General features: G+C 49.0%; 2 protein-coding genes and 1 non-coding gene across 5 annotated transcripts; 1 reads left to right on the top strand and 2 right to left on the bottom strand.

The window, feature by feature from the left end:
• The first annotated feature begins 97 nt into the window (after window positions 1–97).
• SMPDL3B (sphingomyelin phosphodiesterase acid like 3B) lies at window positions 98–7577 on the top strand. Of its 2 annotated transcripts, none has more exons than XM_039729208.1 (7): window positions 98–115; window positions 1975–2072; window positions 2950–3093; window positions 3647–3819; window positions 3953–4133; window positions 4710–4843; window positions 6017–7577. In XM_039729208.1, exons 3-7 carry the CDS (start codon window positions 2970–2972, stop codon window positions 6407–6409), a joined length of 1005 nt encoding a protein of 334 aa, XP_039585142.1. In that variant the 5' UTR covers window positions 98–115; window positions 1975–2072; window positions 2950–2969; the 3' UTR covers window positions 6410–7577. The 2 variants fall into 2 exon arrangements, with proteins under 2 accessions (XP_039585142.1, XP_039585141.1); XM_039729207.1 differs by lacking the exon at window positions 98–115 and adding an exon at window positions 478–640.
• On the bottom strand, window positions 7290–25858 carry PPP1R8 (protein phosphatase 1 regulatory subunit 8). Of its 2 annotated transcripts, none has more exons than XM_039729209.1 (7): window positions 25731–25858; window positions 18724–18784; window positions 13871–14024; window positions 13069–13289; window positions 12343–12487; window positions 10951–11015; window positions 7290–9892 (listed from the first exon to the last, which is right to left on the bottom strand). In XM_039729209.1, exons 1-7 carry the CDS (start codon window positions 25778–25780, stop codon window positions 9539–9541), a joined length of 1050 nt encoding a protein of 349 aa, XP_039585143.1. In that variant the 5' UTR covers window positions 25781–25858; the 3' UTR covers window positions 7290–9538. The 2 variants fall into 2 exon arrangements, with proteins under 2 accessions (XP_039585143.1, XP_039585144.1); XM_039729210.1 differs by having other exon boundaries at window positions 25625–25754.
• On the bottom strand, window positions 17284–17447 carry LOC120511764. The gene has a single exon (XR_005629825.1).
• Window positions 25859–26359: the final 501 nt, after the last annotated feature.

The following is a 26359-nucleotide window of genomic DNA, read 5'->3' on the forward strand; positions in this document are numbered from 1 at the left end:
GGGGGCGGGGCCTGAGGGCGGGGCCGGACCCAGGTGAGGCCGGGCCCAGAGGAGGGCTGTGCCAGGTGAGGGCGGTGCCCAGGTGAGGGCGGTGCCCAGGTGAAGCCGTGCCCAGGTGAGGGCGGTGCCCAGGTGAAGCCGGGCCCAGTTGAGGCCGGGCCCAGGTGAGGCCGCGCCCAGAGGAGGGCTGTGCCAGGTGAGGCTGTGCCAGATGAGGCCCTGCCCAGGTGAGGCCCTGCCCAGGTGAGGCCGTGCCCAGATGAGGCCGGCCCAGGTGAGGGCTGTCCCAGGTGAGGGCTGTCCCAGGTGAGGCCATACCCAGGTGCGGCCCTGCCCAGGTGCAGCCGTGCCCGGTGCGGCCGTGCCCGGTGCAGCCGGCGCTCCCCCATGCCGCCCCCGGCCCGTCCCGCGGCGCTGCTCCTGCCGTGCCTGCTGGCCGCGGTGCCCAGGTGAGGCCATACCCAGGTGCAGCCGTGCCCGGTGCAGCCGTGCCCGGTGCGGCCGTGCCCGGTGCAGCCGGCGCTCCCCCATGCCGCCCGTGGGGCAGCCACGCGTGCGATGCGCCCTGGAGCCTGCTGCGCTCGGCCGCCCGCGCCATGCGGGGCCGCCTGCCCGCGCCCCACTTCGTGCTCTGGACCGGGTGAGGCACAGCCGCGCGGAGCTCCTGTCTGTCTGTCTGTCTGTCTGTCTCTGTCTGGGATCTTTGCATGCTGTGGAAAGGAGAGGGGAGAATGTGCCTCGCAATGCAAAACTGGGGTTGGGAGGAAAGCACAGCCGCAGCGAGGGCGCTCGACACTGGCAAGGCGTTCGTGGCAGCGAGGTGACAAGAGGATCACAACTCACTGTCCGTCCTCTGTGCGTTCTGTCCGATCCCACAGCGAGTCCAAGTACCTGGAATGCCCAGGGGAAGGAGCTGTGGGCTGTGTGTCCTCCATCCAGCCCTGCCGCTTTACACGCAAAGCAGCTTGCAGCATTTATTCTGTCTGTGATGAGGCAGCTGGAGACCTGTCTCAAGAAGGGACAGTTCTGCTGTAGGAGTCAGAGGAGCCTCCCCAGTGGAGGATGTTCTCTCCTGGTATGGTTTCCAGGGGTGGGTCTCCTGTGCTATGGGAGGCCTCAATAGCACTTACAGATGGTAAAAGCTTTATTTTGCGTGGTGATTGTGTGTATGGTCCTTCTTCTGATGATCCAGTTCCAGTTTGCAGGGCTATTGCCTGTCCCATGTTTTCATCTTCTGTCCCTGCAGATGTCTGTTCCTGCTTAGATGCAGTTATTGGTTCTTGTGACCTTATGTTGAGTATTCTTTTTCTCTCAAGCAATTTTCCCCAGTCCTCTGACATGATTTTGAATGTTCTCCTCTCTCTCCAGTGGGCAGCCCAGCATCATCTACAAATGCTGTAGGCATGTTAATACAAACACAGACATGGAGCAGCCCTGGACTGCTGCCCTACCAGAGGCTTTTCCTTGGCTCATGGTGATCACAGCTGTGCCAACAGCTCTGCTTCATTGCTGCAGATCAGATGCCCTCAGATTGCAAAGTGCTGACCTGTGCAGTGTTTCCAGGCATCTTCAGTGCCTGTGACACACCCCAGAGCAGGGTGCACAGGGGTTTTGAGGTGAATTGTGGAATCACAGAACATCCTGAGCTGGAAGGGACCCACAAGGATCATGGATTCCAGCTCCTGGCCCTGCACAGACACCCCAACAATCCCACCCTGTGCATCCCTGAGAGTGTTTGAACACTCCCTGACTCTGGCAAGTTTGGAGTGGAGCTCATTTTCCCTGGGAGTGATTTCTTGAAACTCCCTCAGTGTCTTGGCCAGTCCACATAGCACTGACTTCTGCACCCAAAAGATTAAACTTTCCCTTCTAGTGGCACAGAGAGGAGTTGGCAATTTTCTCTGCCTTGCTCATTGCTGTAAGCACAGGCCCCGTTAGTCCCAGACAGTGACAGTGCTGCTTCTCTTTTTCTAGAGATGACACTCCCCATGTCCCCAATGAGCAGCTCGGAGAAGAAAAGGTTCTGCACATAATAGCAAATCTGACTTCTCTGATAAAAGAGACTTTTCCAGGTAGGATTTGAGGGGGTGAGAAGAGGAGAGGGGCATAGGGGCTCCATGGGAAGGGTTAACCAGGATGGAGAAATGACAGAATTGGGACAGGGAAGGGCACAGAAGGGCTGTGGTCACTGGGACTTGTTTGGTGGCCTCAGTTCTGCTGTGCCATGCAGCATTGATGCACACTCACATTTCAGGTTAGCTCACTCAGGAGAGAGGAAAATAAAGGTTTCTACCATTAGTAATGAGGTCAGAAAAGGCTGCAGGATACCCTCAGACATAAGCTGTGTCAGCAGGGGGCAAGGAGCATTACTGCTGGTGACAGCTCAGTCACTTGGCTGTGGGTGGCTTGTCCCAAGGTCAGAGCTGTGAGGTGGCCCTGGGGCTGATGGTGGCCCTGGGCAGAGGGTGGCCCTGGGGCTGGGGGTGATGCTGGGCAGAGGGTGACCCTGGGGCAGAGGGTGACCCTGGGGCTTGAGGGGGGCCCTGGGCAGAGGGTGTCCCTGGGGCGGAGGGTGGCCCTGGGGCTGAGGGTGGCCCTGGGGCAGAGGGTGGCCCTGGGGCTGGGGGTGATGCTGGGCAGAGATGAGCAGTGAAGTTTAGGGTGACCCTGGGGCTTGAGGGTGGCCCTGGGCAGAGGGTGTCCCTGGGGCTGAGGGTGGCCCTGGGGCTGAGGGTGGCCCTGGGGCAGAGGGTGGCCCTGGGCAGAGGGTGGCCCTGGGCTGATGGTGGCCCTGGGCAGAGGGTGGCCCTGGGGCTGAGGGTGGCCCTGGGCTGATGGTGACCCTGGGCAGAGGCAGCTGGCAAAGCTCTCTGCCCAGGCTGGGGTGCCTGGGGGAGCTGGAGGACTCTGCAGCCCTGATCTCCCTGTGCCTCCTTGGCTCTGCCCCAGGTACCAAGGTCTATGCAGCGATGGGCAATCATGACTTCCACCCCAAGAATCAGTTTCCTGGGAAGGAGCACAGGATCTACAACCAAACAGCAGAGCTGTGGCGGCCCTGGCTGAATGATGCCTCCCTTCCTCTCTTCAGAGCAGGTCTGGCACCACTGGCTCGTGTTTAGAGCATGCTGGGGATAGGAGGAGGGGTAGGAGAACACCATGAACAATTTTCCTGGCTTCTATGCTTGGAGCAACAGTATTCATAGAGAATTTGCAGAGGTAGGGTCCAGTTTAATGCTGATTTCTGTCTTGGAGCTCTGCTTGCAAGAGGAGAAATTATTTTATACTTTAGTCTCTTCTGCCATTATCAAGTTACTGGAGAGAATGCAGAGTGGTGACCTGCAGAGGGAGGAAAAATATCTTTAAAGGTAGCAGCTGGTGCTGGGGCTCTCCAGAGCTGCCCAGCTCCTGATGCTGCCCATTGTGCCCATTCAGGTCTCCCTTCACTGGGAGAGCCACAAGAATGGCAAGAGACACACAGGGAAGAGTCACTCCACATCCTGGAGTGGTCAGGGCACTGTCCCAGGCAGGGACCCTGCTGGGGCTGTTGCTAAGGAGAGCAGAGAGAGGTGGAAACAAAGGGATCTGGGATCACAGCCACCAGTGTGAGCAGATCTCCAGCTCTTCCTCCATTGGTTGCATTTTTAAGGAGCTTTCTACAGCGAGAAGCTGCCTGGCCCAGGGATGAGGGGAAGGATGGTTGTCCTCAACACCAACCTGTACTATGACCAGAATGATGAGACAGCTGGTGAGGAGGATCCTGGGGGGCAGTTCCAGTGGCTGGAAGAAACACTGACCAACGCCTCCAGAGACAATGAAATGGTATTAAAATAAACAACCTGGGCTTCTCCCCAGCCTGAAAGCTCTTCCTGCTCTGCTGCCTCTGCAGGTGCAGCTGGCTGGTGCTCCATGGGTGCTGTGGGCTCTGTGCTCAGGGCAGCTCTTGCTTCTCTAGGTCTACATTGTGGGGCATGTCCCTCCTGGCTTCTTCGAGAAGAAACGGGGCAAGGCCTGGTTCCGGAGGGGCTTTAACGAGCGCTACCTGGCAATTGTGCAGAAGCACCACGGGGTGATCGCTGCCCAGTTCTTTGGGCACCACCACACAGACAGCTTTCGTATGTTCTACAGCCACACAGGTACCTGGCCTGGTCACCCAAGCACTTGTGTGACAGCTCTCAGAATCACTGTCCATGTGAGTTTTTAGTGGCTGTTGGCTGAAAGCAGCTAAGAAGCCAGAAAAATCATCTGACATGCTTCGGGCAACAAGAGGCTACAGAGGTTCTCATCTCTACCCCCAGTCTGTAGCTCCTGCCCTCCTTCCTATTCACCCTCAAATATTGTTGTTTCCCCTCAATGCCTGGCACCTTCTTGCCTGTTCTCTCTTGGAGGGTTTGGCATTGCTGAGGGAGCAGTGCTGAATCTCTGTGTGTGTGGGGTGCTCTGGGTGAGCACCTTTGCAGAGTGTGGTTCCCTGGCCACTCTCACTGCAAGAGTCTTTGCCAGCATGGAGAGCCCATTGCTGGCTGCAGCAGCCCTGTGCTCAGTCCCCAGTTTTGTTCCACGTGTTAATCTTTGTGTGTGTGGTGGTACAGGGAGCTGGGGACAAAGGTGCTGTCAGCAGAGCAATCTGCTCCAGGTGCTCACTGTGATGGGGACAGGGTGTGGGACAAGCCATGGCCTCCAGTCACAGTTGGTTTTGCATTTCTGTGAAGGTACTCCAATCAATGTCATGTTCCTGGCCCCTGGAGTGACTCCCTGGAAAACAACATTGCCTGGAGTGAGCAATGGAGCCAACAACCCTGCGATTCGGGTGATCAGCTATGATCAGGACACGCTGCAGGTCTTGGTAGGGGATCCCTGTGTGCACCACACTGCAGCTCTGGAACAACTTTAATTCCCCCTGTAGTCAGAACAGGCTTTTCAGGATTTCTCAGTCCACAGCAGCTGAGTGGCTGTGTGGGAGAGGACTCTGACCCAGGATATTTCAGCTTTGTGTCTGGCACAAAGATTTAGTTGGAGCGTCAGTGAATCAAAGCTTGGCCCTGACAGCCAGTGCATCCTACTGGGATGAGTTCCCCTGGGCAGGGTCAGACAGTTTTTGTGGTGATCTTCATGTCCTTGCCATTTGACACTTGCCTTGCTCCTCAGATAATATATAATAAGAACTACTCTTTGAGTAATAACTGACTTGTCAGATCTCCTCCAAAACCTTTAAGCCATCTGAAAAATTGTGTCCCTCTACTTGCTAAAATGATGCATTTGGAGGAGTGGATCTGAATTGAGGTGAATTGTAGGGGCAGCTTCTGATTCCTGTCTCTTGTTTGCCAAGAGATGGAGGAGGGGTCCTTATGCCCTCCTTTGTAGTGGATGAAGCTCTCTCTAGTTGCTCTGTTTACATGTTTATAGCATAGAAGTGAATGCTAAAATACGCTGTGCAAGGATGGGGAGCCAGTGAAGCAGAGAGAACAAGGCCAAGAGACTGAGAACAGAAGCTGTGAAAAACTTGCTTCTTCAGTTTGTTCATAGTTGAGAAGATAATGCTCAGTAACACTCGTGTAGCCCTTGCTTCTGCTGCTGGGCAGTGTTGATAGAAACTGACTGATGTCTGAAGCAGGCCAGGCTCAAAGCTTCTGATGTTTGGAGGTCAAAGTCAAGCAAGAGCAAAGCTGCCCCTTCACCCCTTAGGAAAAGGCTCTGTTTGGGGTGGGTTCTGAAGGGTTTCACCTGAGGTGTGCCCAGGTGCCCTGTCAAAGGCAGCTGGGCCCTTGGGGTGGGGGATGCTGCAGGCTGATGTTTGGAGGTCAAAGTCAGAGCAAAGCCGCCCCTTCACCCCTTAGGAAAAGGCTCTGTTTGGGGTGGGTTCTGAAGGGTTTCACCTGAGGTGTCCCCAGGTGCCCTGTCAAAGGCAGCTGGGCCCTTGGGGTGGGGGATGCTGCAGTGGGGACCAGGCCAGACCCAGTGTCACTCCAGGGCCAATCATGTCCTGATGTCCCCCTAGTTGTGTTTTTCTCTCCCTCAGGATATGGTCACTTACTACTTGAACCTCACTCGTGCCAACATGATGGCCTCACCACGGCAGGAAGAGTTCCCAGAGTGGGAAGAAGAGTACAGGCTGACAGAAGCCTTCCAGGTCCCTGATGGCTCTGCACGCTCCATGCAGACGGTGCTGGAGAGGATCTCCAGGGACCCCCACTACCTGCAGCTGTACTACGAGTTTAACTCTGCCAGGTATGACCTGGAGCCGTGCCAGCAGCAATGCCGTGTGGATCACCTGTGTGCCATCAGGGAAATCGATTTTCTAAAGTATGATGAGTGTGTGAAAACCAACAGCTCTGCCTCTGCTGCCAGCAGTGCTTGGCTTTTGGTTTTCTGCATGTTCTTAGGATTTCTCAGTCCTCAGCCAGTGCTGTGATGGCCAAGAGGATGAGAAAAGGAGGAGGGCATGAGATCACACTACACTGCATGTGAATTGGTGATTTTGGCATTGAGAACTTGCTTGGAAAAGAGGACAAAATTGTAAATGTTTACTAAAAGCCCTGTGATGCTGATTTGAAATTTTCTAGGGATGTGTGAAGAGCAATGTTTTTGAGAGCCTCATTGTGCCAAAGTGACTGCAACAAGGAGTGTCTCCCCTCTGCTGGGGCAGCCTCACAAACCAGATAAAGACCAGGCCTCCCTGTGGACATTAACCTCCAAGGGATGAGGGTAGGGAGCTACCACACATTCCAGAGGCTGCTGCCAGCACTCCTTATTTTGGCACACACTTTTTTTTGCAAGTCTGCACAGCTGGTGACTCAGGAAGTCTTGTTGTGGTGGCTTTGTTCCACAGCAGCCTGTGGCTTTTGAGCAAAGCGGGGTGGGGTGACAGCCCAGAGAGCCCAGGGCAGGCTGCAGGTCAGTGACAGGGGATGGTGCCTCAGCCTGCCCAAGGCCTCTCTCTGTCAGGGGAGCAGGCTGAGCCTGAGAGCAGCAGAGCTGGGCTCTGGAGTACAACTTACAGAGAGGATTATGCCAGAATCAGATAAAACTCCACTCGGAAAATAAAAGCAACCACTGTTCAAAATCCACTGATCAGTGTCACTTGTGTACCAAAGTGCAGCACAAGGCAGCAGAGCAGGTCACAAGCAAAGCAGCTGGGGCAGCTTTAGGAGCTGCAGCCTGAGGCAGCCCAAGGACAAGGCCTGCAGGGAGAAGGGCACTTTGCCATGGCAGGATCCTCCCGTGAGCCACAGCACGACAGGCAGGCTCAGCTGTACCACTGCACACTGGAACGAACACACTACACTCTCCAACCTGGCAAAATCTGCATTTAATTTACAACATAGTAAAGGTTACAGGTAAAAAGCTCAACAGAAGTGTGAAAAGGCCTATTACATATTACACAAGTGTACAAATGTCTGTACAAAGCCCCTCGATGTTCCTGTCCCCTCGTGGCCAGCTGTGGCCCCTAAGCTCTGAAATAATAAGAGCTGGTTCAGAGTCTGAGAGGAGAAGAGCTTTAAAAAAATGAGCAGTGAAGTTTCCCTTGTCAAGAAAAATCTTGCAAAGAGCCACTTACAAAAACAAAATTCCAAAAACCCCCAACCCAACCCTCTTCCCCCCAAAATAAAACCCAAAAGAAAAAGAAGGGAACCTGCTCAACTTTTGTTTGTCCTGACTAGTCTTACTCTAAAGAGTTGCCTTCAGAAAGCAACTGGCTGGGAAATGAGAATTGTAGAGGCCAGACTAAAGAGGAAGAGTTATTGTGGGAGCACTAGGAAGCAGAACAAATGCCCAACAGCTGAACCATCAATGGCAACTTAAAACACAGAGCAGCACAGCTGGATCATGGAGCAGGTGCTGAATCCACACAAGGAATAGTCTGAGCTGGATGTGATGGTGTGGGGAGGGAACAGAGCAGTCTCTCAAGCCATGGCTCTTGTGAGCTGGGCAGCTGCCTGCTGCCACCTCAGGGACATGATAGAAGCAATCACCATGGAGCAGAACTCACAGATTTTGGGGCATCTGTCTGAAATGGGTCTGGTGCATCCAGCATCTCCCTGGAACACAGCACTGATCCAGCATTCCCACCTCCCTGGAACACAGCTCTGATCCAGCACCATCCAGCATCTCCCTGGAACACAGCACTGATCCAGCATTCCTATCTTCCTGGAACACAGCACTGATCCAGCACCATCCAGCATTCCCAGCTCACTGGAGCACAGCTCTGATCCAGCATTCTCATCTCCCTGGCACAGAGCTCTGATCCAGCACCATCCAGCATTCCCAGCTCACTGGAAACACAGCCCAGCCCCAACAACCTGGCACTGCCTCCCCAAGTTGCTGCAGTCCTGCACACAGTGAACAGCCAGGTACATGCTCTCATTTCAGTGCACATTTCCTGGATCCCCCAAACTGCAAAGGAATGTGACTTATAGCTGAACTGCATTAGAGTGTGTACAAAAATCTAGAGTAAACTTAAGAATAAAGCTCTGGCCTTACCTCGCATAAAGCACAGCCACAATATGTCTGAATATGTGAATCATTTTCAAATATAAATCCAAGGAACTAAAGGGCTTGAGCAACAACCCAAGTCCACTGAGAATTCCTATTCTGGCTCTCAGTAGCACTCAATTCTCACCTGCAGTTTCCAGCAGCCAAAATATTAGTGTGTGGGGAACATACCAGTCCTCCCAGCTTTTTGTCTTGATGAATCTCATACACTCTAAACTTAAAAGTTCCATTTGCAAACAAAAATGGAACTATTTGAGTTACAGAGGCCACCAAGTCTGAAAGAAACTCCCCTGTGTTAACTTCACCCTGAGTTATCCAGGGGAGTAACCACGGCACAGTGCACAGTGCCTGATCCTGTCGGATGCCCCCACTGTTTGCACCCTGTATCCATCCCACAGACCCCACTCTGCAGCACTGGAACAAAGCTAAGGAACCCACCTGCTTCCCTGCTTATCTGTTCATGGGATGATCTAGTGTTTAATGTGGAAATCAAAACAAGCTGTAGCCAAACTAAAAATAATAATAATAAAAAAAACAATGCCCCACATTGGTGGGATTTTGAAAATATAAAAAATAAAAGCTGACCTATACTCTGCAAGTTCTACAACTCCTTCCAATGGCATTCTGCAAGGCTTGGCCCCACAAACATTTCCTCCTGACAGAGCTGCCCTGCTGGGAGAATATCCAGCAGGAACAGTGTCACCACAGGGAGCCCAGCACTGAAATACACGGACCTGCAGGGTCATGCCATAGTGGTAAGGAAATTGTGTGACTGCCCCTTTGACTTGTGGATCCGAACTCAGCACAAAGACCTCTGGGACAGTGGTGGCTAAGAAAAGGCTGTAGGGGTTTTGGTTCAAAAGGAGACGGGAGCTGTATTTTTTTTTTTTATAACAGACATATAAAAACATTTGAAGACAGATCTTTAAAGGATATTTCACTCCTCCAATCTTGGTATTACATCTGTTAGGACACTGAAATTTTAAAAAGACGATACCGCACATGAAAAGTTTCTGGAGTTGTAACTCCTACCCTCCCTCAGCCCAGCTCAGATCAGCAGGGACGGGGTCGGCTTCTTGCCCGGCCAGGCCTCCTTGGCGTATTTCTTCTTCTTGGGTTCATTCACAGCTTCGGGGTTGAAGACAGCGGGGTTTGGAGCTGGGTTCATGTTCACTGTGGAGGGCACAACTGGAGTCAAGTCCACGTCGGGGGCGAGGTTGGGGTAGGGCATGGGCAGCCCCCCGATGAGCGCGGTGCCGTGCACGCTGTGGGGCTGCGAGCCCGCCTCGCTGTGCGTGGGGGGCAGCCCCCCGTACAATCCTCCGCTGTAGGGGAAGCTCTGCATGCGCCGCGACGCCGACTCGTCCGGGGGCAGCGAGCCCGCGTTCTCCAGCCGCTTCTTCTGCACACACAAGAGTTCAGGGGTTATGCATGGAACCATCAGCCTGTTTGAACTGGGTGCCAACACCGTGCCCCAAGAGGCACCTAAATCTGCCAACAAAGTGCCAACAGACCATGTCCCAGGCTTTGTCCCACAAGGTTTCCTCTGGGCTCCCTTCAAAACCACAACAATAACTCTTAGAGGTGCACAGTGCAGGAAGGGAAACAAAAGCTGACACTCAGGTGTGACTTAGATGAAGTCTGAGCACCTCTTCACCTCCTTTACACTCCTGCCAGTTTTGAGCTCATCCTGAACAGAGACCAAGTAGGTCACAGAATGTCCTGGGTTGGAATGGACCCACAAGGCTCACCGAGTCCAACTCCAGCCCTGCACACAACACCCCAAGTCCCACCCTGTGCCCGAGAGCATTATAACACAAACCTTCCCTCCCCCACAGAAAGGAACTGTAACTTCTAGATCACTTGGCTAATTTTGCTCCTGATCACTGGAATCTTCTCCTGCAGTTGGGTTTATGGAATATAATCCTTCTCCACATGATGCTATTTAGTCTATACCAGCAACAAATGAAATTGCTGTTACACAGTGGCTTAGCTGCTCTGAAGTTGTGCAGATCTTTCTTTTTCCTTGCATATTCCAATTAAACAGAACACTTATCTTGGAGCAAAGCCTAAACCTGCTTGTTCTAGTACACAAACATATGAAACATCAAACACAGTATTTAAATAAACTCTCATTTTTCCCTTCTATTTTCTACATTTCCCACAGTTTTATCTGACACCTGGAACTAATGCACTAGATTTCTAGAAAGTTTCTTTTTGGGAGGAAAAAGAAATCACCATTGATCCCATGTGTTATTAAAGAAAAAAGCTAAAGCTGGGTTCAAAGGAAAATGCTCAAATTTGCTAAAAATGACAACTGTGAAACACAGACATGTCTTTTGCTTAACAATGGAACACCTCCCATATGGAAGCACTCTGTTTCTAAGGTGCAATTCATAAATCATAAAGTGAGTTCATTAATGTAATGTGCTAATGAGAAAGTCAGGAGTCATCCCATACCTTAACAGGCACCACTGCTGTCTGTACCATGTTCCTGAACCGCCCCACAGATGGGTCCACGTCCTCTGCAAAGCAAGAACAGGGATGCCTCCAGTGAGCACCACCAGGGATGCTTTCAGTGCCTTCAGTGAGCACATGGCAAAAACCACCTCTCTGGGGTAAAGGAATCTATATCCCAATAAGCAGAATTATGACCAAATAAAAGGAGGAACATCCAGTGGATTTGTCTCCAGGTGGCTCATCCTGGCTTTCCCTCAAATGGAGAATGGGAGCAGCTGGATGAGTGGTTTGGGATCAGACAGGCTGGAGTGTGGGCTGAAAGCTGCTGGTGACAAGGCTCTGCATGTACTAAAGGCAGAGCACCTGCTCCCTAAAATCCTTGAAGTAGGAGTCAGAAGCAGTCAGTCTCTTAAAGTCTGGAAAAATTATCTATTTTTTTGTGATGAGAATGATAGGTGTTTGCATTAGGATGTTCTGAGCACTGAACTGCATCACATTATAAACCAAAATGGTTGTGCTGAGTGTCAAAGGAACAACCTCCACACTGTATTTCAAAATACCTGCTCATTAATTAGCTGCTCTTATTAACAGGAATATTATCCAAACAAAGTATGATTGATAAGAATGCCATTAATACAGAACAGCTAAGGGAGAAAAAGAAGACTAATCTGGAACTGGATCCATCTTCAAATGCATCAGCTTGAATGAGGATTAGGGATGACTTGGTTCACATGTGCAGAAAAACAGCAAAAAACCTCTGAACTAGAGACATCCCAGAGGCAACAGGTAAAGAAAGCACTGAAGGATAGGTGAAAAACAACTAAGTTCTGTTCCCACTGAGATTCTAAAGAGGGCAAAAAATGTTAACCACCTTCAAAGACTAATTTGGAACTGGATCCATCTTCAAATGCATCGGTTTGAATGAGGATTAGGGATGACTTTGGTTCACATGTGCAGAGAAGTAGCAAAAATCCTCTGAACTAGAGACATCCCAGAGGCAACAGGTAAAGAAAGCACTGAAGGATAGGTGAAAAACAACTAAGTTCTGTTCCCACTGAGATTCTAAAGAGGGCAAAAAATGTTAACCACCTTCCTTCTTTTGGACCCATGACATTTCTCCAGTATCTGACAGAGTACTGAACAATGAAGCTGAGTTTGAGATCCCCATCCTGCTCAGGGCTTGCAGTTATTTTACAGGTAGAACAGAAGAAACAGAAGGAGGTCCCAGACTTCAGTGAGACATGTCAGCACCTTCTGTGAAACAGGAGATCCAAAATACTGACTACCAAATTTATCTTCTCCTTATCCACGTGCACCCATGAGGAATCCCTGTGAGCTTACTGGAAGGAGGTCCTGAGGGGCATCAGCTGAGGGCTAAAGCAAGCTCCTTACCCGGGTTGATGATCTCATCATCGTCACTGAACGTCACTCTGGAGTTCTTCCGTTTTCGCTTTGGCCTCTGGATGTCCAAGTTCCCTTCCTCAATGGTCAGTGTGGAGATCCTTTTGTTGTGGGCTGTATTAAACTCTGTCAGATTCTACAGCAAATTTAGAGACAAATGAAGTCTGATTTAATCACATGACTGTGCACATCAGAAGACCACAGGACATTGTTTAGTTTCAACTTCAGCGTTAGATTTATGGACCTGATGATCTTAAAGGTCTTTTACAACCTAAATGATTCCATGACTAAGCAAATGAGGGAGCAATGCTGTCCTTGCTGGAAATGCCATCAAGGCAGTGTGCCATCATACTTGTGGTGTTTGTGAGGGTCTCCAGGATGAGGTGAGAGATGAGAATCTGATTCCCAAGTTCTCATAAGGCTGATTTATTATCTCATGATATTATATTAAAGAATGCTATACTAAAACTATACTAAAGAAAGAGAAAAGATACATCAGAAGGCTTGACAAGAATGAATAATAAAAACTCATGACTCCTCAGAGCCTTGACATAGCTGGACCATGATTGGTCATTAAATTAAAACAATTCACATGCTGGGTAAACAATCTCCAAATCACATTCCAAAGCAGCAAAACAGGGAGAAGCTGAAGCTTCCCAGGAGAGGAAATCCCGTCGAAGGGATTTTTCAGAAAATATCATGGTGACATATACTCACGTCCAGCTCTGTCTCCTCCTCTGGCAGCCCCAGCAAACCCTTCAGCTCCTCATCCTCACCCCCCATCTTCTCGTCCCCCTTGACGGCCGAGGGCAGCGTCTGCGGCTTCTCGCGCAGCGTGTACGCACGCGTGGAGGCGCCGAAGGAAACCGTGGAGTCGATGGGGATCTGCTGGGGCTTGTGAGCTTCCAAACGGATGTGGCCCAGGAACGTGCCATGTGCTGAGGACATCAACATGCAAAACAGTCTGCTGAGCTTGGGATCAAGGTATTCCAGTTCAAGTTTGAGAATCTCAGGAACAGTAACAATTGTTCCAAGGTACAAAGACTGAGGTATTGCTGAAAGCATCAGCTATGTAGACCCACCATCTCACAAACTGAGAGAATACACACCAGAAGTCCTCCAAAAATCACTGGAAATAAACTACAAACACTTTTACTTTCTGTATTCCTGCGGGTCCCAATGTACTGTCTGGACAGTGCAAAAAACACCTGACAGGTTTCAGACCCTCAGAAGACAAGGCTTCACTAAAATTGTGACAGAAAGATCAAGACACTTTCCTCCTCTCTTCTGGCCTCTTACAAGTTAGAAATATTTGAAACACCCAGTGAGGCAGCTGTAGGGTGACTGGAGCAAACACTCCTTGGCCCTAACCCTTGTCTTTCCCTACAATGCAAATTCAAATTATATCCATTTGCCCACAGTGCTGACAACAATGGAAAGGGGAATAAGTGTCTCAGATTCAGAATGTTTAAGCACTGAAGTACAGCTCTTCTGTCTGGTTAAATGCCACACTACTTACTGCTGTTCAGATCTATGAGGAAAACCCTCTTGAGATGTTTGTGATAGACCAAGGCAGCATGGACCCGAGAGCAAGACTGGTGGTCAATGGTAAAATCACACAGATCAGGATTTCTCCCAAAGAGATAGTATTTCTTCTCATCAATGATGAGTTTCTGAGGTAGAATATCAAACAGAGAAGCATATTAGACTCCTAGAATCTTTTGGATCTTCCTGAAAAAAATTCAAGAACATTAATAAATAGAACAAATTCAAGACAAAGCATCAACAGCTCATCAATATTTCAGTTTAGTCTGGCACTGTTAAATACATACACTCAAGTCTGCTCTTTATAAAATCAGAACAGCTGAATATGGGAGAGTCCCAGTTATTCACCTCTTTAGCAGCCAACACTGGACATTCTGGGAAGGACAGCACTCTTCAAAGCATCAGACTACCTTATACAGGAGATTTTCTCTGACATCTGCTCCCAGAGATTTTAACACATTCCTTGATGGATGAACTCAGGCTTTGTCTAAGACAGGAACCCGTGCTTGGTGATCTCCAGTCTGATACAGGATATCAAAATTATACCTCTGTACAGAAATGGGCCTACAGGAGACTTCAGACCTCTGGTGTAAAGGGGCAAAACTATACTGAGTATGTGCTGTGATCTGAATCTGTATTAGTCTATTCAAGTAAACCATTAATTTCAGGAATTTCTTCTTTACTGATCCTAGTTCTAATATCTTTTTTAAAAAATATCTTACAACTCTTAATATTAGTTACATAAACATCTATATAAAATGAGGGACACGTTGACAAAGTCCTACAGTATATCTGTTACCAGATGGTGTTAAAGGAATCCTTGCAGCACCTGAATGCTGCAGTACTGAGCAGGGCATGTGCAGAACCTTCTCACTGCAATTAGAACTTCATCTAATTTGTACTTTGCTACTCCAGCTGCACAAGGCAAAGGCTGCCTGCACATCACATATCTGTTAACAGGCTTCTCCTGCTTTTTGGAACGTTTACCAAAGTCCACATGTTTCAATAGCATCATCCAGGGAATGCTGACACATCTTCCATTGAAAATCCCACATCTTGGTTCAGGAGAGCATTGCTTCCAAGAGATGGTCTGAGATGAACTCACATTCTGCCTGTCTGAGCACCTGGATTTCTCCCCTGCCTCCCTGCATTCCCAGCTATTCAATCCTCTCCTCTATCCCACTGCCACATGTCTGAGCAAAGCTTTTGGCTTGCAAAGCCTTTTTTCCCCTGAGTTCATCTCCCTCCATTTGGGTGGGCTGGATCAGTCTGTCTTTGGCACGTCCCAGCAGCTCCATGGATTCCAGGCACTGGGGGTGGTGCCAAGGATCTCCCTCTCTGGCAGAGCATTCCAGCCAAGCAGGTGCTGCTCCTCCCTTTGCCAGGTACAAAGCAGTTCCAGCTCAGCTCCAAGCAGCCAGTGTGTGCCCAGGCCCAGGGGGCTGGGCTGGGCTGGGGGATTCCTGAGCTGAAGATGACACAAGGAGCACCCACAGTCACTGGCTCTGGGGCACCAAGGAGACAGACTGCAACAAGATGCAGTATTTATACCCCCCTGCTTCATCTGTGAGGACAAAAATCCCATCATGGACCTCAGCTTCCACTGCAGATCACCCTGCCAATCACATCTATTCACCTACCTAGCAACTCTGTTTTTAGCACTGCTACAGTCACATGTCACTTCCCTGCTGGTTTTTTTCCTGATTTTTTCCCCCATACAGATGCTGTATATTTTCCATGTTGGATTTTCCAGCATTCTACTGAATATGTGTCAGCCCCCATGCTGCAAGTTCTCATCATTTGGTATTCAGTAATAAGCATTTATTTCTGCATGCTTAAAAGAATTAATTGAAGAACCCAACTCCACACTTGTGTGCATCATGACAATTTTATGACTGATTGGTCCCTTAGAATACTCTGTTAAATGTCTTATTTCCCCCCCAAGCCAAGATATACAATTAAAGCATCAGCTCATGACAGCAACTGCTTTGTGAAATCTACTGACTAACACATTTTGGCCTGCCATCTTAAAAAAGAGCATTTAGGCGATGAAGGTGTGCATATTGATCAGCTCTGACACCCACTACCAAACCAAGTAACTTCTAAACCTCTGGCCAGTTTCAACCAGCACTGAGATTATGAAATTTCAAGCAATTCTGTGGAAACAAACAGCTAGATAGAATAACTCCATCAATCCCCTCAGTGATACACAGGCTGGCAGAAAACCCCAGAGTGCCAATACTTAGATTTCAACCCCCAAAAAAACCTTTGTGAGTCCACACCTCATTTCATAAGGCAGCAATGACAGCTCAATTGGCAATTCACCTGTAAGGACATGGTCTATTGACAAATGAAGTGCAAATGCAAAATGCAAGTGATTTTCCTCCAAGTGAGAGATGTAAAACATGCAGGTGTCTCCCCTGAATTGTCTGGGGCAGAGCAATGCATCTCAAAGCCTCAGAATACTCAGACTAAAACCATGAGAAATCACTATACTGAGTTTATTGGGTTGTGCTCTCACCTGGCCACTTTATCATCACTTTCTGTCTCTTCACAAATGCTGCTTTTCACAAGACCTCCAGTTAACCAGAAAGTATAAGCCACAGATGAAGAGCTTAAACTAATATGCAGTCTCCTCAATCCTTTCTGGTAGAATTTTATTTCATTTTTTAATTCCACCTGCAAACAGATCCCTCCACTTCCTCCCTGAATGCTCTACATGTCAGTGTGCCTTTGTGAGGCTTCTCCTTGCATTTCTTTACCATAATTTCATGAGTCTTACTGGTATTTTCCCTTAAGATTAGAGTTATTTCGTCCAGATATTGATCCAAGAACATCGTAACTGTTTGTTACATCACATCTTTTGAGGAACCCTGGTTAGGTTTTCTGGGAATTTAATTTCCCAGCACTGGATTTATATCCCATATTCTGCAGTTCCTTACTCATTTGGTCCAGCACTCTGACTCTTCCCATGCTCAACACCTTTGCACTAGTGAATTCCATGATTCCACACTCTAAAAAAAGATGAATATTAACTTTTCCTTTTATTGCAAATTTGAAAGTCAGTCTTATATAAACACAGCTCTGATACCAAGTGGAAGCTGATTTATTCCTCCACAAACACTGATCAGCTCTGCAAGCAGTTACCTCACAATTTCAGTTTCCATAAAAACTGATCAAACAATTTCTCATTCTTGCCCACAACTGAAACCAGAAGCATCCTTTAAGTTTTCATTTGCACCTGTTACACACAAACAATACTGCCCTGACTGGGCAGCACTTCCAAGAGATTTTGCAAAGACACAAATTCATGGAAGTTACTGCAACAAATCATCAACAGAGAAGATAATTTTATTGCCTTTAATTCAAGACAACGTTTCCAAAATGTTCTGTGCCTCTGAGCTATAACCCAGTGTCTTTCTTCACACACTGAGCTTAAACACTGCATGGCTTGTTTTGCTGTTGCACTTTGCAGACCCAGCAATCACAGGGTGACCCTCAGCCTCGGCACGAGGCTGGGACACTGATGGCTCGGTTAGTATCAAGTGCTCAACAACCCAGCATTTAACAGTGCTGCTCCTTGGTTACTGCTGCCTGCCAGAAAAGACAAAGCTGAAAAACTCTCTGCCCCCTGTACTGAACAGGGAAACACAAGGATCACATCCAAGCGCTGTTTGGCTCCATGCTACAGGATCTTGCAGGACTATTTAAATTAGTGGAACTTGTTGGCAATGGTACCTACCAGCAGCAGCTTTTCCTTCTAGACAGAGAAGAGGAGGAGCTGTGGAAAACATGTGAGGGAAAACACCATGGTGGCACCAAGGGCAGGGGAGAAGGAGGGGGAGGAGGTGCTCCAGGTGCTGGAGCTGAGATTCCTCTGCAGGCTGTGATGAGACCATGGTGAAACATGGTGCCCCTGTAACCCATGAAGTCCATGGGGGAGGCAGAGATCCACCCACAGGGGATGCAGAGATCCACCCACAGCCTGTGGGGATCCATGGTGGATGCAGAGATCCACCCACAGGGGATGCAGAGATCCACCCACAGCCTGTGGGGATCCATGGGGGATGCAGAGATCCACCACAGCCTGTGGGGATCCACAGGAGATGCAGAGATCCCACAGCTCATGGGAAAAGGGCTCACACTGAAGCAGGTGGATGCTAGAGAAAGGTGTGATCCAGTGAATGGAGAGAGAGGGCCTTTTGCTTCCAAACTAGAGCAGCCCAGCCTTAAAGACTGCACCCAGAAACATTTCTGTTTCAGTCAGCTTCAAGTCAGGAGTCTCTCCACACTGAAATACATTCACTGGTTTGGGTTCTCTCTGTCAACAATGGTAAAGAGACTTTATTTTTTCCTTTCAGTGTGATATAAGACAAAATATGAAATAGAGAATGAGGTGGTGCTGTAATAAAAATAACTCGCTGTATCTGTGCTGATCACAGATCCTGAATGTGGGAGGAAAAATCAAATCAAACTGTATTTCACACTGTAGGACAGAGCAGCACTCTTGCAAAACACAGAATGCCTGGTTAATCTGACTGTAATGCAAAATAAAAAAATTAACTGACCAGACAGGTTTCTCAAACAAGCAGTACAAAGGGAAGAGGTTTAACTGATGGAAGTCCTGCATGGCACGAGGCTGCCTTGCACAGGCAAGGGAAAAATCACTTCATTCATTGTTTCAGAGAAAAAAAAACTGATCTGAAGATAATGAATACATGAGAGAAAGGAAATGCTTATGAATAAGTGTGGAATTTGATGGGGAATGTTCTGCTGCTGGTGCCTATGTACATGATACACCAAATCCATCAAACCCTACTTCCATACCTCAATGAGTTTGTCTCCTTTGACTACATCCAGATGTAAGCCAGGTGGTGGTTTCCCTGCCCTGGAAAATAAAGGAAAAATATAGTATCAAAACATTTAATAAAAATGTTATTAGTATTAGAGCTGCTTGAGCTACAGACCAAACCTACACAAATGTAAGCAGAAGTATTTTGGGGAAAATACGAAAATCCCATAATTTTCTTTTCCCTGCAGATTCCTTCTGACAACACAAACCAAGATTTTTTATGGTAAGAGTGAAGGTAACAGGACATGAAGCATCTCAAGCTTTACCTCTCCAGGTGAAAAAAAGCTGATTTACACAATTATCAGAGCAAGTCCTGAGAGCAATGGTAAGAGGCAGGAAGGGACCAATGACTAGAGATGGGGATAGACTATTTGCTGAAGAGCTCTGTTTCCTCATGGCACCCTCAAATCAGCAATCTCTACCCTTGGCTGCTGAGAGGAACAGAAACTTCTACCACCCTTCCCCTCTAGGATGGTGATGGCAAAAACCTCAAAGGGGCTCTGCACACACCTGCAGTATTACACACACAGTGCTGGGCAGTGGCAGTGCTCCTCCACACTCACTGTGATCACAGCACAGGGAACACAGTCTAGAGGGACCCTGTGGCAGCACAGCCCTGCCCCACCACGTTCCACACAAAGAGCAGCCCCACGGCTCCTGCTCACCTCCTGAGCACATTCACCTGTCTGCAGTGCCATTCCCACCTGGCAGAGGGAGCACAGAGCCTGAGGGACTCAGCAGATCACAGCAAGGCAAGGCCAGCAAGGGGTGAGCCCAAGGGGTAGCAGGAACACACTGGGCACCTACAGGGCTCAAAGCCAGGAGCCTGCTGTGCCACCTGCACCACACAGGATCCCTTGGCAGCAAGGGTTCTTTTTCTGCTCAGATATCTCAGAATCTGCATCTCTAGGGCTTCCTCACAGGTAACATCTCTGCTGCTTGTCTCTAGGGCTGGAGCAGCTTTCCAGGCAGCAGCAGTGACCTAGTTCTTGGCTGCACTGCTGCCCTGCTGAGGAACTCTGCAGAGATCACGTTCCCATTCTGCTCAGAGCACGAGGCAGCCCAGGGAACAGTGATGAGGGGCAGTGATGTTCTCAGGGTGGCTGGAGAAGAAAGAGAGGTCACTGGTAGCTGAAGTTGTTTGAAGGGGTTAAATACAGATTTCATGTTTCTAGGGTGTGCCTTACATTTATTGGTTTCTTCTGTGCTGCAAGGTCAGCTCCCCTCAATAATCTCATGTAAGAACACAGTCTCCTGTTATTTCTACTTCATTTCTTTCCCAGGCATTTTCCTTTCTTGTTTCCACTCCATTACACCAGCCTGCCCAGATCTCTCTGCCCTTTCTGAAATGATCACTTGGGACTTTGACAAGCTTTCTTGCCAGGCCCTTCTCAAAGACTGTGGATATAACCCCCTAACCTAAACAACTCCTGTTGTTTCAGAGGAACAAACATCAGCAGCAAAAGCAGAGGATGCCAAACTCCAGCACAAGTGGTGACTTCACCAGTGAGATGGGATTATGGTGATGTGGGGACAGACCAGCAAGCAGAAATGCTCCCAGGGGTGGGACACAGTCTGTGTGATGAGCTGCAGTCCCTCCAGCACAGCCAGGGCAGCTCCTCCTCTCAGGTACTGCTTGAGCCACTTGCAGCCAGGCTACACCTGAGCATGCTGTCTGCTCTGTGCTCCCTGCACATCTCAGTGCTCAGTTTTCACTGCAACACAGGCTCCTTTCATGGATTCCTGTCTACTTCTCAGCATTCCCTCTTTCTGTCTCTGAGCTCTGGAAAACTTGTTTTCCCCCCTTCCTCTGAAATTGCCAAGTTCTGGTTACTCTGCAACCCAGCTTTTGGTAATTTTCACACCCCAGCCTTACTCTGATCAAACAACAGTTACTTCTCCAATTTTGTTTTTCTTTCCAAATAGGTAACCTTTCAACAAATTCATTCTACAAGTCTACTTCTCACTCAGTCTGGCCTCTGCTTTTCCTTTCAGTGATCTCTTCCTGGATACTCAGCCTAACACATTTTAGCAACTCCCTCCCTGAAGCTGTCAGGTCATAGGGGAGCCCCCAGGAGCTCCAGCACAGCTGAATCCTGTCTCATGGTCTTGTTTTGCTATATACCAGCTCTGCTTTTTCATTGCCCCCTCTACTTTTAGTTTCATTCTTGCTCTTATTTTTACTCTGCCTCTACCCTCAACTTTATTTTCAACAGATAAACCAAGCTCAGCAGTATTACAAAGCAGTGCCTTCAGCTGTGAATTAAAGTGCTAGAAAAATCTACCTATTCTCTGGCTTCTTTTGGACTGTAGAGAATCCTTTGTAGGCAGTATTTCCCCTTCTATCTATTCCTGCACAACACTGAACACAGGAAGGTTGTAAATACTGATTACGATACCATGAAAACAAATTAACAGGAGTATTTTCTGACAGAAAACTCCTTTGGAACATTTTAAGTCAATGTCACAGCTCAGGCTGCCCAAGTTAGATACCCTGAAAAGCCTTTTAATTAGAAAAGTAGAAAGATTGTTCAGTTTTATATTCAAAACTAATTGGCTCCAGAGGCACCAAAGATCAGAAGCAATGCCTGGATTTGGAAGTATCAGTCACCCTTCACATGCTCTGCCCCATCAGACCTCTCACCTCACAGATCAAGGAGTAAAACATGAAAGGAAATCTCTTGCACAAATCTCCTAGAAGAAAGTTTGTTAGAAAGCTGGCCTTATGCTGGTACAGGAGAGCAGTTTTTTCCCATTTTATTTCCAATGTTAAAAAAGTCCTTTTCCACTAAACTAATTCCACTATGTGCTAAAATATCCACCAAACTAATTTTCCTACACTGTTCTGAAGGATGAAGAATTACTGGAGGTCAGCAGATTGTCCTCTCTACAGAACACAAAGAGCCCTGAGCACTGCCCAAGGCCAACACTCTCCTATCACAACTTGGCTCCAGCACAATGCTTGTGTTTGAAAATTAAAAAAAGCAATTTCTTCTGTACCTTCCAGATGGTGCATCACAGTCCCCAGTGCCTCCCCAGGGCAGCATCCTGCAAGTGACCTGAAAATAACACCTGCAAATGCACTGAGTGTGGTGGGCACTAGTTGAGAGAGTTTGACTGAGACCCAGGATGCTCTGACTGCCTCCTGAATCTCCTGGGGGGGTGTGAAACCTTCCAGAGAATTAACAGAGCTGACTGGCAAGGAGAACAGGAGCATTCCCAGCTTGGGATTCCCCACAGCAGCTGCACACGTGGGTTTGCTGGCCTTACAGAAGCCATCAACTGCTTACAATGATCAGCAGATAAATATTTACAAGGGATACCACTGAACAAAACCAGGTTGCAGAATAGGTTTTTAAAAGATTTAAATAACTACAGGCAAAGAAATCTTTCTTCTGTACTAGAAACAGAAAACTGTGTTTCCTTGCTTTCTCCACCTCATGCTCCACAGGCCAGGCCATTCTCTGTAACAAAGATAAAGCATTTTGGAAAAGAAGGACAAGGCCATTAACACTTTGGAATGTGCCAAGTAAGAGAACGGAAGTTTTACAAATCAGGATCTCTTCCACAGTGCAGATTCAATGCTGACATGCCAGCAGGGTTGTAATATCTATATCCAGCTGAAACTCAGCAGTCTGACTGATGTAAAACACTACAAGAAATCTGGAATCGTTGCTATTAAGGACATGGATAGCACAGCCATAATTCTATTGTGTTAGTTTAAAATAAGGTCAATTATTTGGGTTTCTAAACAGGGACTCAGAAGCTAAATTTAGCCACTTCCTAAAAATCATGGCCTCTGTGACTCATGTACACACCTTCATGTCCAACTTCAAGGACAGGGTGGAATTTGCAGAACCCTGGAGCTCATACTCTCCAGAAATCTGTGTAAAAGCATCACCAGGAATGCACCAGAAAAGCACCACCAGTGCTTTTCTGGTGCATTCTTGCATTTGCAAGAACAAAAAGTTCTTGGCCAAAGAAACTAAAGAGGAACAATTTGTGCCTTCAAACAAACCATTCCTGATGTATGTTCATTCCAGGACAAGCCTGACATCCCCACAAGTGATGTGTCAAAGAGAGTAAAGGAAGAGTGACAATTCCAAATACAAGTTACACTAGGACAAAAGGACAGGCAGGCAGTACCCACTGAACATCTGATGGTCCCTTCAAAACTGTACACCAGATAACCTGTACCTCAGAGAAATCCATTTACTACCTAAAGCCAGCTCAGAAGCTTTGCAAAAGCCTTAATCAAACTAAGATGTGTAATTGCTACCTAAAGACATTTCCTGACCTCATGGAATGGCTAAATTGCAATCTACAGGAATATTGGCACCCTCTGGATGCCAACTGTAAATGCACAGCCCAAACCTTGGCTAACAGGCACACAGGAGTTACAGTGCATGCATAAACATGCTCTGGCATCAGCAAGGTGGCAACCACTGCTTTTCATCTGTCTTATTTAGCTGCTGGAAACACAAGGAAAGAAAGAATAAATATTGTATGGATTATGAAGAAGCAACCTATAACAACACAAAAACTAAATCAAAGCCACAACTTACATTGGATGCAAACTGGGAATTTCAGTGCAGAAGTCTTTTCTGAAAATGGAGTAATCAGATACTATCCAAAGAAGAGGTAAAATGATAGAGGCAAACCTCAAAAGCATGGGCAACAACTTAAAGGCAAGGAAAAAAAACGACTCCTTTTGATTATATCTAAGATGTATTTCTCATATGATTGCTGTTCACAGGCCCCAGCCAGCTTTCCTTAGAGGCAGGAACATACACAGATAGGTAAAGACTGTGATTTTGATTTTAATAGAGGTTGAGGAGACTGAAGATTATTCACTACAGAGGAATCTGCTCTGACTGTGAAGACTCTCTGCAACTCCATGCTCTTGGTCACCCAAAGCCCTTGGAGTGAAGCCCTACAGTGCTGCCTGGACAGGAGACCTTTGGGGCTTGTGTAAGCCCAGGCTTCCTGCAGGGCACCTTCACATGCTCTGAAATCAGAGCTTTGAGTAACAGCACTGCTGGTCCAAGCCTGCTCCTGAAACCACTCCAGGCTGGGGAACCCTGCCTGGGAAAGGCCCAGACTGGTTCCACATCACACCTGAGCACTCTTTGGTTGGCTCTGAGAGGAACAAATCCTTTAAAACCATCAGCTGGAAGCTGCAGCTCAGCAGATGTCAGCAGAAGGCATCCAGAGCTTTAGCATGAAACACACTCTACTTGTGTAGCAGAACAGACAAATTACAGAATAAATAAATGCACCTGGCAGGAGAGCTCCTCCCTTCCACCACTCAGCACCACCCAACACTTCCCATTTTGGGTTCACTGCTCAGAACACAAACACAGAGCTGGAAGCTCTCCAGGCTGCCTTCCTGCTAGCTCGCTTTTTAATTTTTCCTCTTTTGAAACAGGTTTTGGGTTTCAAAAGCAGCATTAAGGAAAAACACAGAGCTTTCCCTGGTGTTAGCTGCCATGTCTGCACGTGCCAACTGGACACGGTGAAATTGTCTCAGGCACTCTTTACTTCACAGCTACACAACACAAAAAATGGTCCCTAAAACCATTACAGTGTGCAAACATACAACAGAGTCCAAGAGAAAATCAAAAGTTTCCTTACAGCGTACAAGGACAGAGTCCAGACAGGAACTTTGCTGTTCCCAAGAACTATTTTGGAATATTACTGCAAAAGGACATTCAGGTTGCAATAAGTGAATTACAAAAAATCATAAAAATGTGAGAACAGAACAGGGCCTGGCACCCAAACAAGCCCCCTGACCCCTGGGTTTGGATCATCTCCCGGATCCCCCCTCATTCCTCATCCAGCACAACAGATTGTGCTTCAGACCCAAACCAGGGCAGGGGCACAGGGAAACTCTGTCAGACCCTGCTAAAGGCAAAACCAGACCTGAAGAGGCCCTCACAGTTCCAGGTGTCACAGCTCTCTCCCCCAGATGGGATTTCCTTTGCAATTCTTCTGCAATAGCAAGCAAGCCACTGAGACTGAGCATTTTACAAGCTGTGTTTCCCCAGCTCCTCCATCTACAGCTTTCAAAGGTACCAGTCATTCCAATTTACCGTGGTCACTGTTGTACAAAAAGACTAGGGGAAAGAAATGGATGATACTTCAAATTTCAAGCTGAATATCCAGAATAATCTTTGGCTTTATCTGGTTTATTGTGTCACTATCTTATGGAACACCATCCTGTCTCATGTAGATGTTTATTACTGTGTATGGTCAGCACAAATAAGACCCTAAAATAGATGAGGAATTCTCTTCCATGAGAAGGTGAAATGGCTTTACCACCTTAAGCTTAAAAACCAGCTCTAAATTACAACACATCAGCACTGCCACACAGCACTGAGAGCTACAACACAGCTGGGTGGGCAGGGACAGCCTGGGCTCTGCAGGGACAGGCAGGGCTGGACCATGAACCCCAGCTCTCAGGTGCTGTGGGCTGCTCGTGTGGTTTAAAATACCATGGGACCCATCCCACCCAGTGCTCCCATCCCATCCCTCCAGCACCCAAAGAAGGCAGGAGAGCCAAGATCCCTTCAGCGACGATCAAAGCACAGGAGAGATGAGCAAGGGCGCGCTGCCGGCAGGAGGGCGGGCAGGCCGTGTCCGGGGCTCCCTCCGGGCTCTCCCGCCGCTCTCCGGCCCCAGGCACGGCCGCGGAGCTCCTGCCGCCCTCCCTCAGCCCTGCCTCCGGAACCAGGCTAACAAACCCCAGCCTAGCCTCAGGCTGCCGGCTCTCCCGTAGCGGACACTCCCCCTGAGCACGGTATTTCATTCCCACCGCCCCACGCATTCTGCCTGAGCTCTCAGCAAAAGCCTCGGCGCCCCAGGGAGGCCCCGTACCCCCGCGGCGCTGCCGATGGCGGCACGCGAGGGCCGCGCCCGGACCCCGCCGGCCCGGGGAGCGCAGCCCGCGCCGCGGACGCGCTCAGGGCGCTCGGCCGCTCACCAGCTGGGGCACTCGAACAGGGACCCGCCGCCCGCCGCGCCCGCCGCCATCTTGGCTCTGCCCCATTCAGCCGCCGCGGGGCACCATGGGAGGCGCGATCGGCGCGCGGCGATCCCGGCGGGCTCCGCGCGCCGCCAGCGGGGCGGGACCTGGGCGGGGCCTGACTATGCCACGCCCCCGAGGGAATGGCCCCGCCCCCGCCCGGCCCCGTGGGACACGGGAACAGAGCCGGTACCGAGCGTGGGACACGGGGACAGAGCCGGTACCGAGCGTGGGACACGGGGACAGAGCCGGTACCGAGCGTGGGACACGGGGACAGAGCCGGTACCGAGCGTGGGACCCGGGGACAGCCCCGGCACCGCCGCCGAGCTCAGCACCCCGTACCCTCAGTTCCCGTTTCCAGAGGAACAAAGCAGGCGAGGGGGACGGAGCCTCCCAATAACGCTCGGGTTCAGGCCTGGTGACACAAACAAACAAACAAACAAACAAACACGAGCCCAGTGCTTCTGTTCTCCATGGCAGTGCGACAGCCAGGGGACTCGCCTGGCAGCAGGCATGCACTAATGGACAGCTCCTACCATCGCCAAGGAGAGCTTTGGAAAAGGAGCAGAACACAGATTTTACCATGG

The sequence above is a fragment of the Passer montanus genome, unplaced genomic scaffold (assembly GCF_014805655.1).
Source record: "Passer montanus isolate IOZ18808 unplaced genomic scaffold, ASM1480565v1 scaffold68, whole genome shotgun sequence".
NCBI lineage: Eukaryota > Metazoa > Chordata > Aves > Passeriformes > Passeridae > Passer > Passer montanus.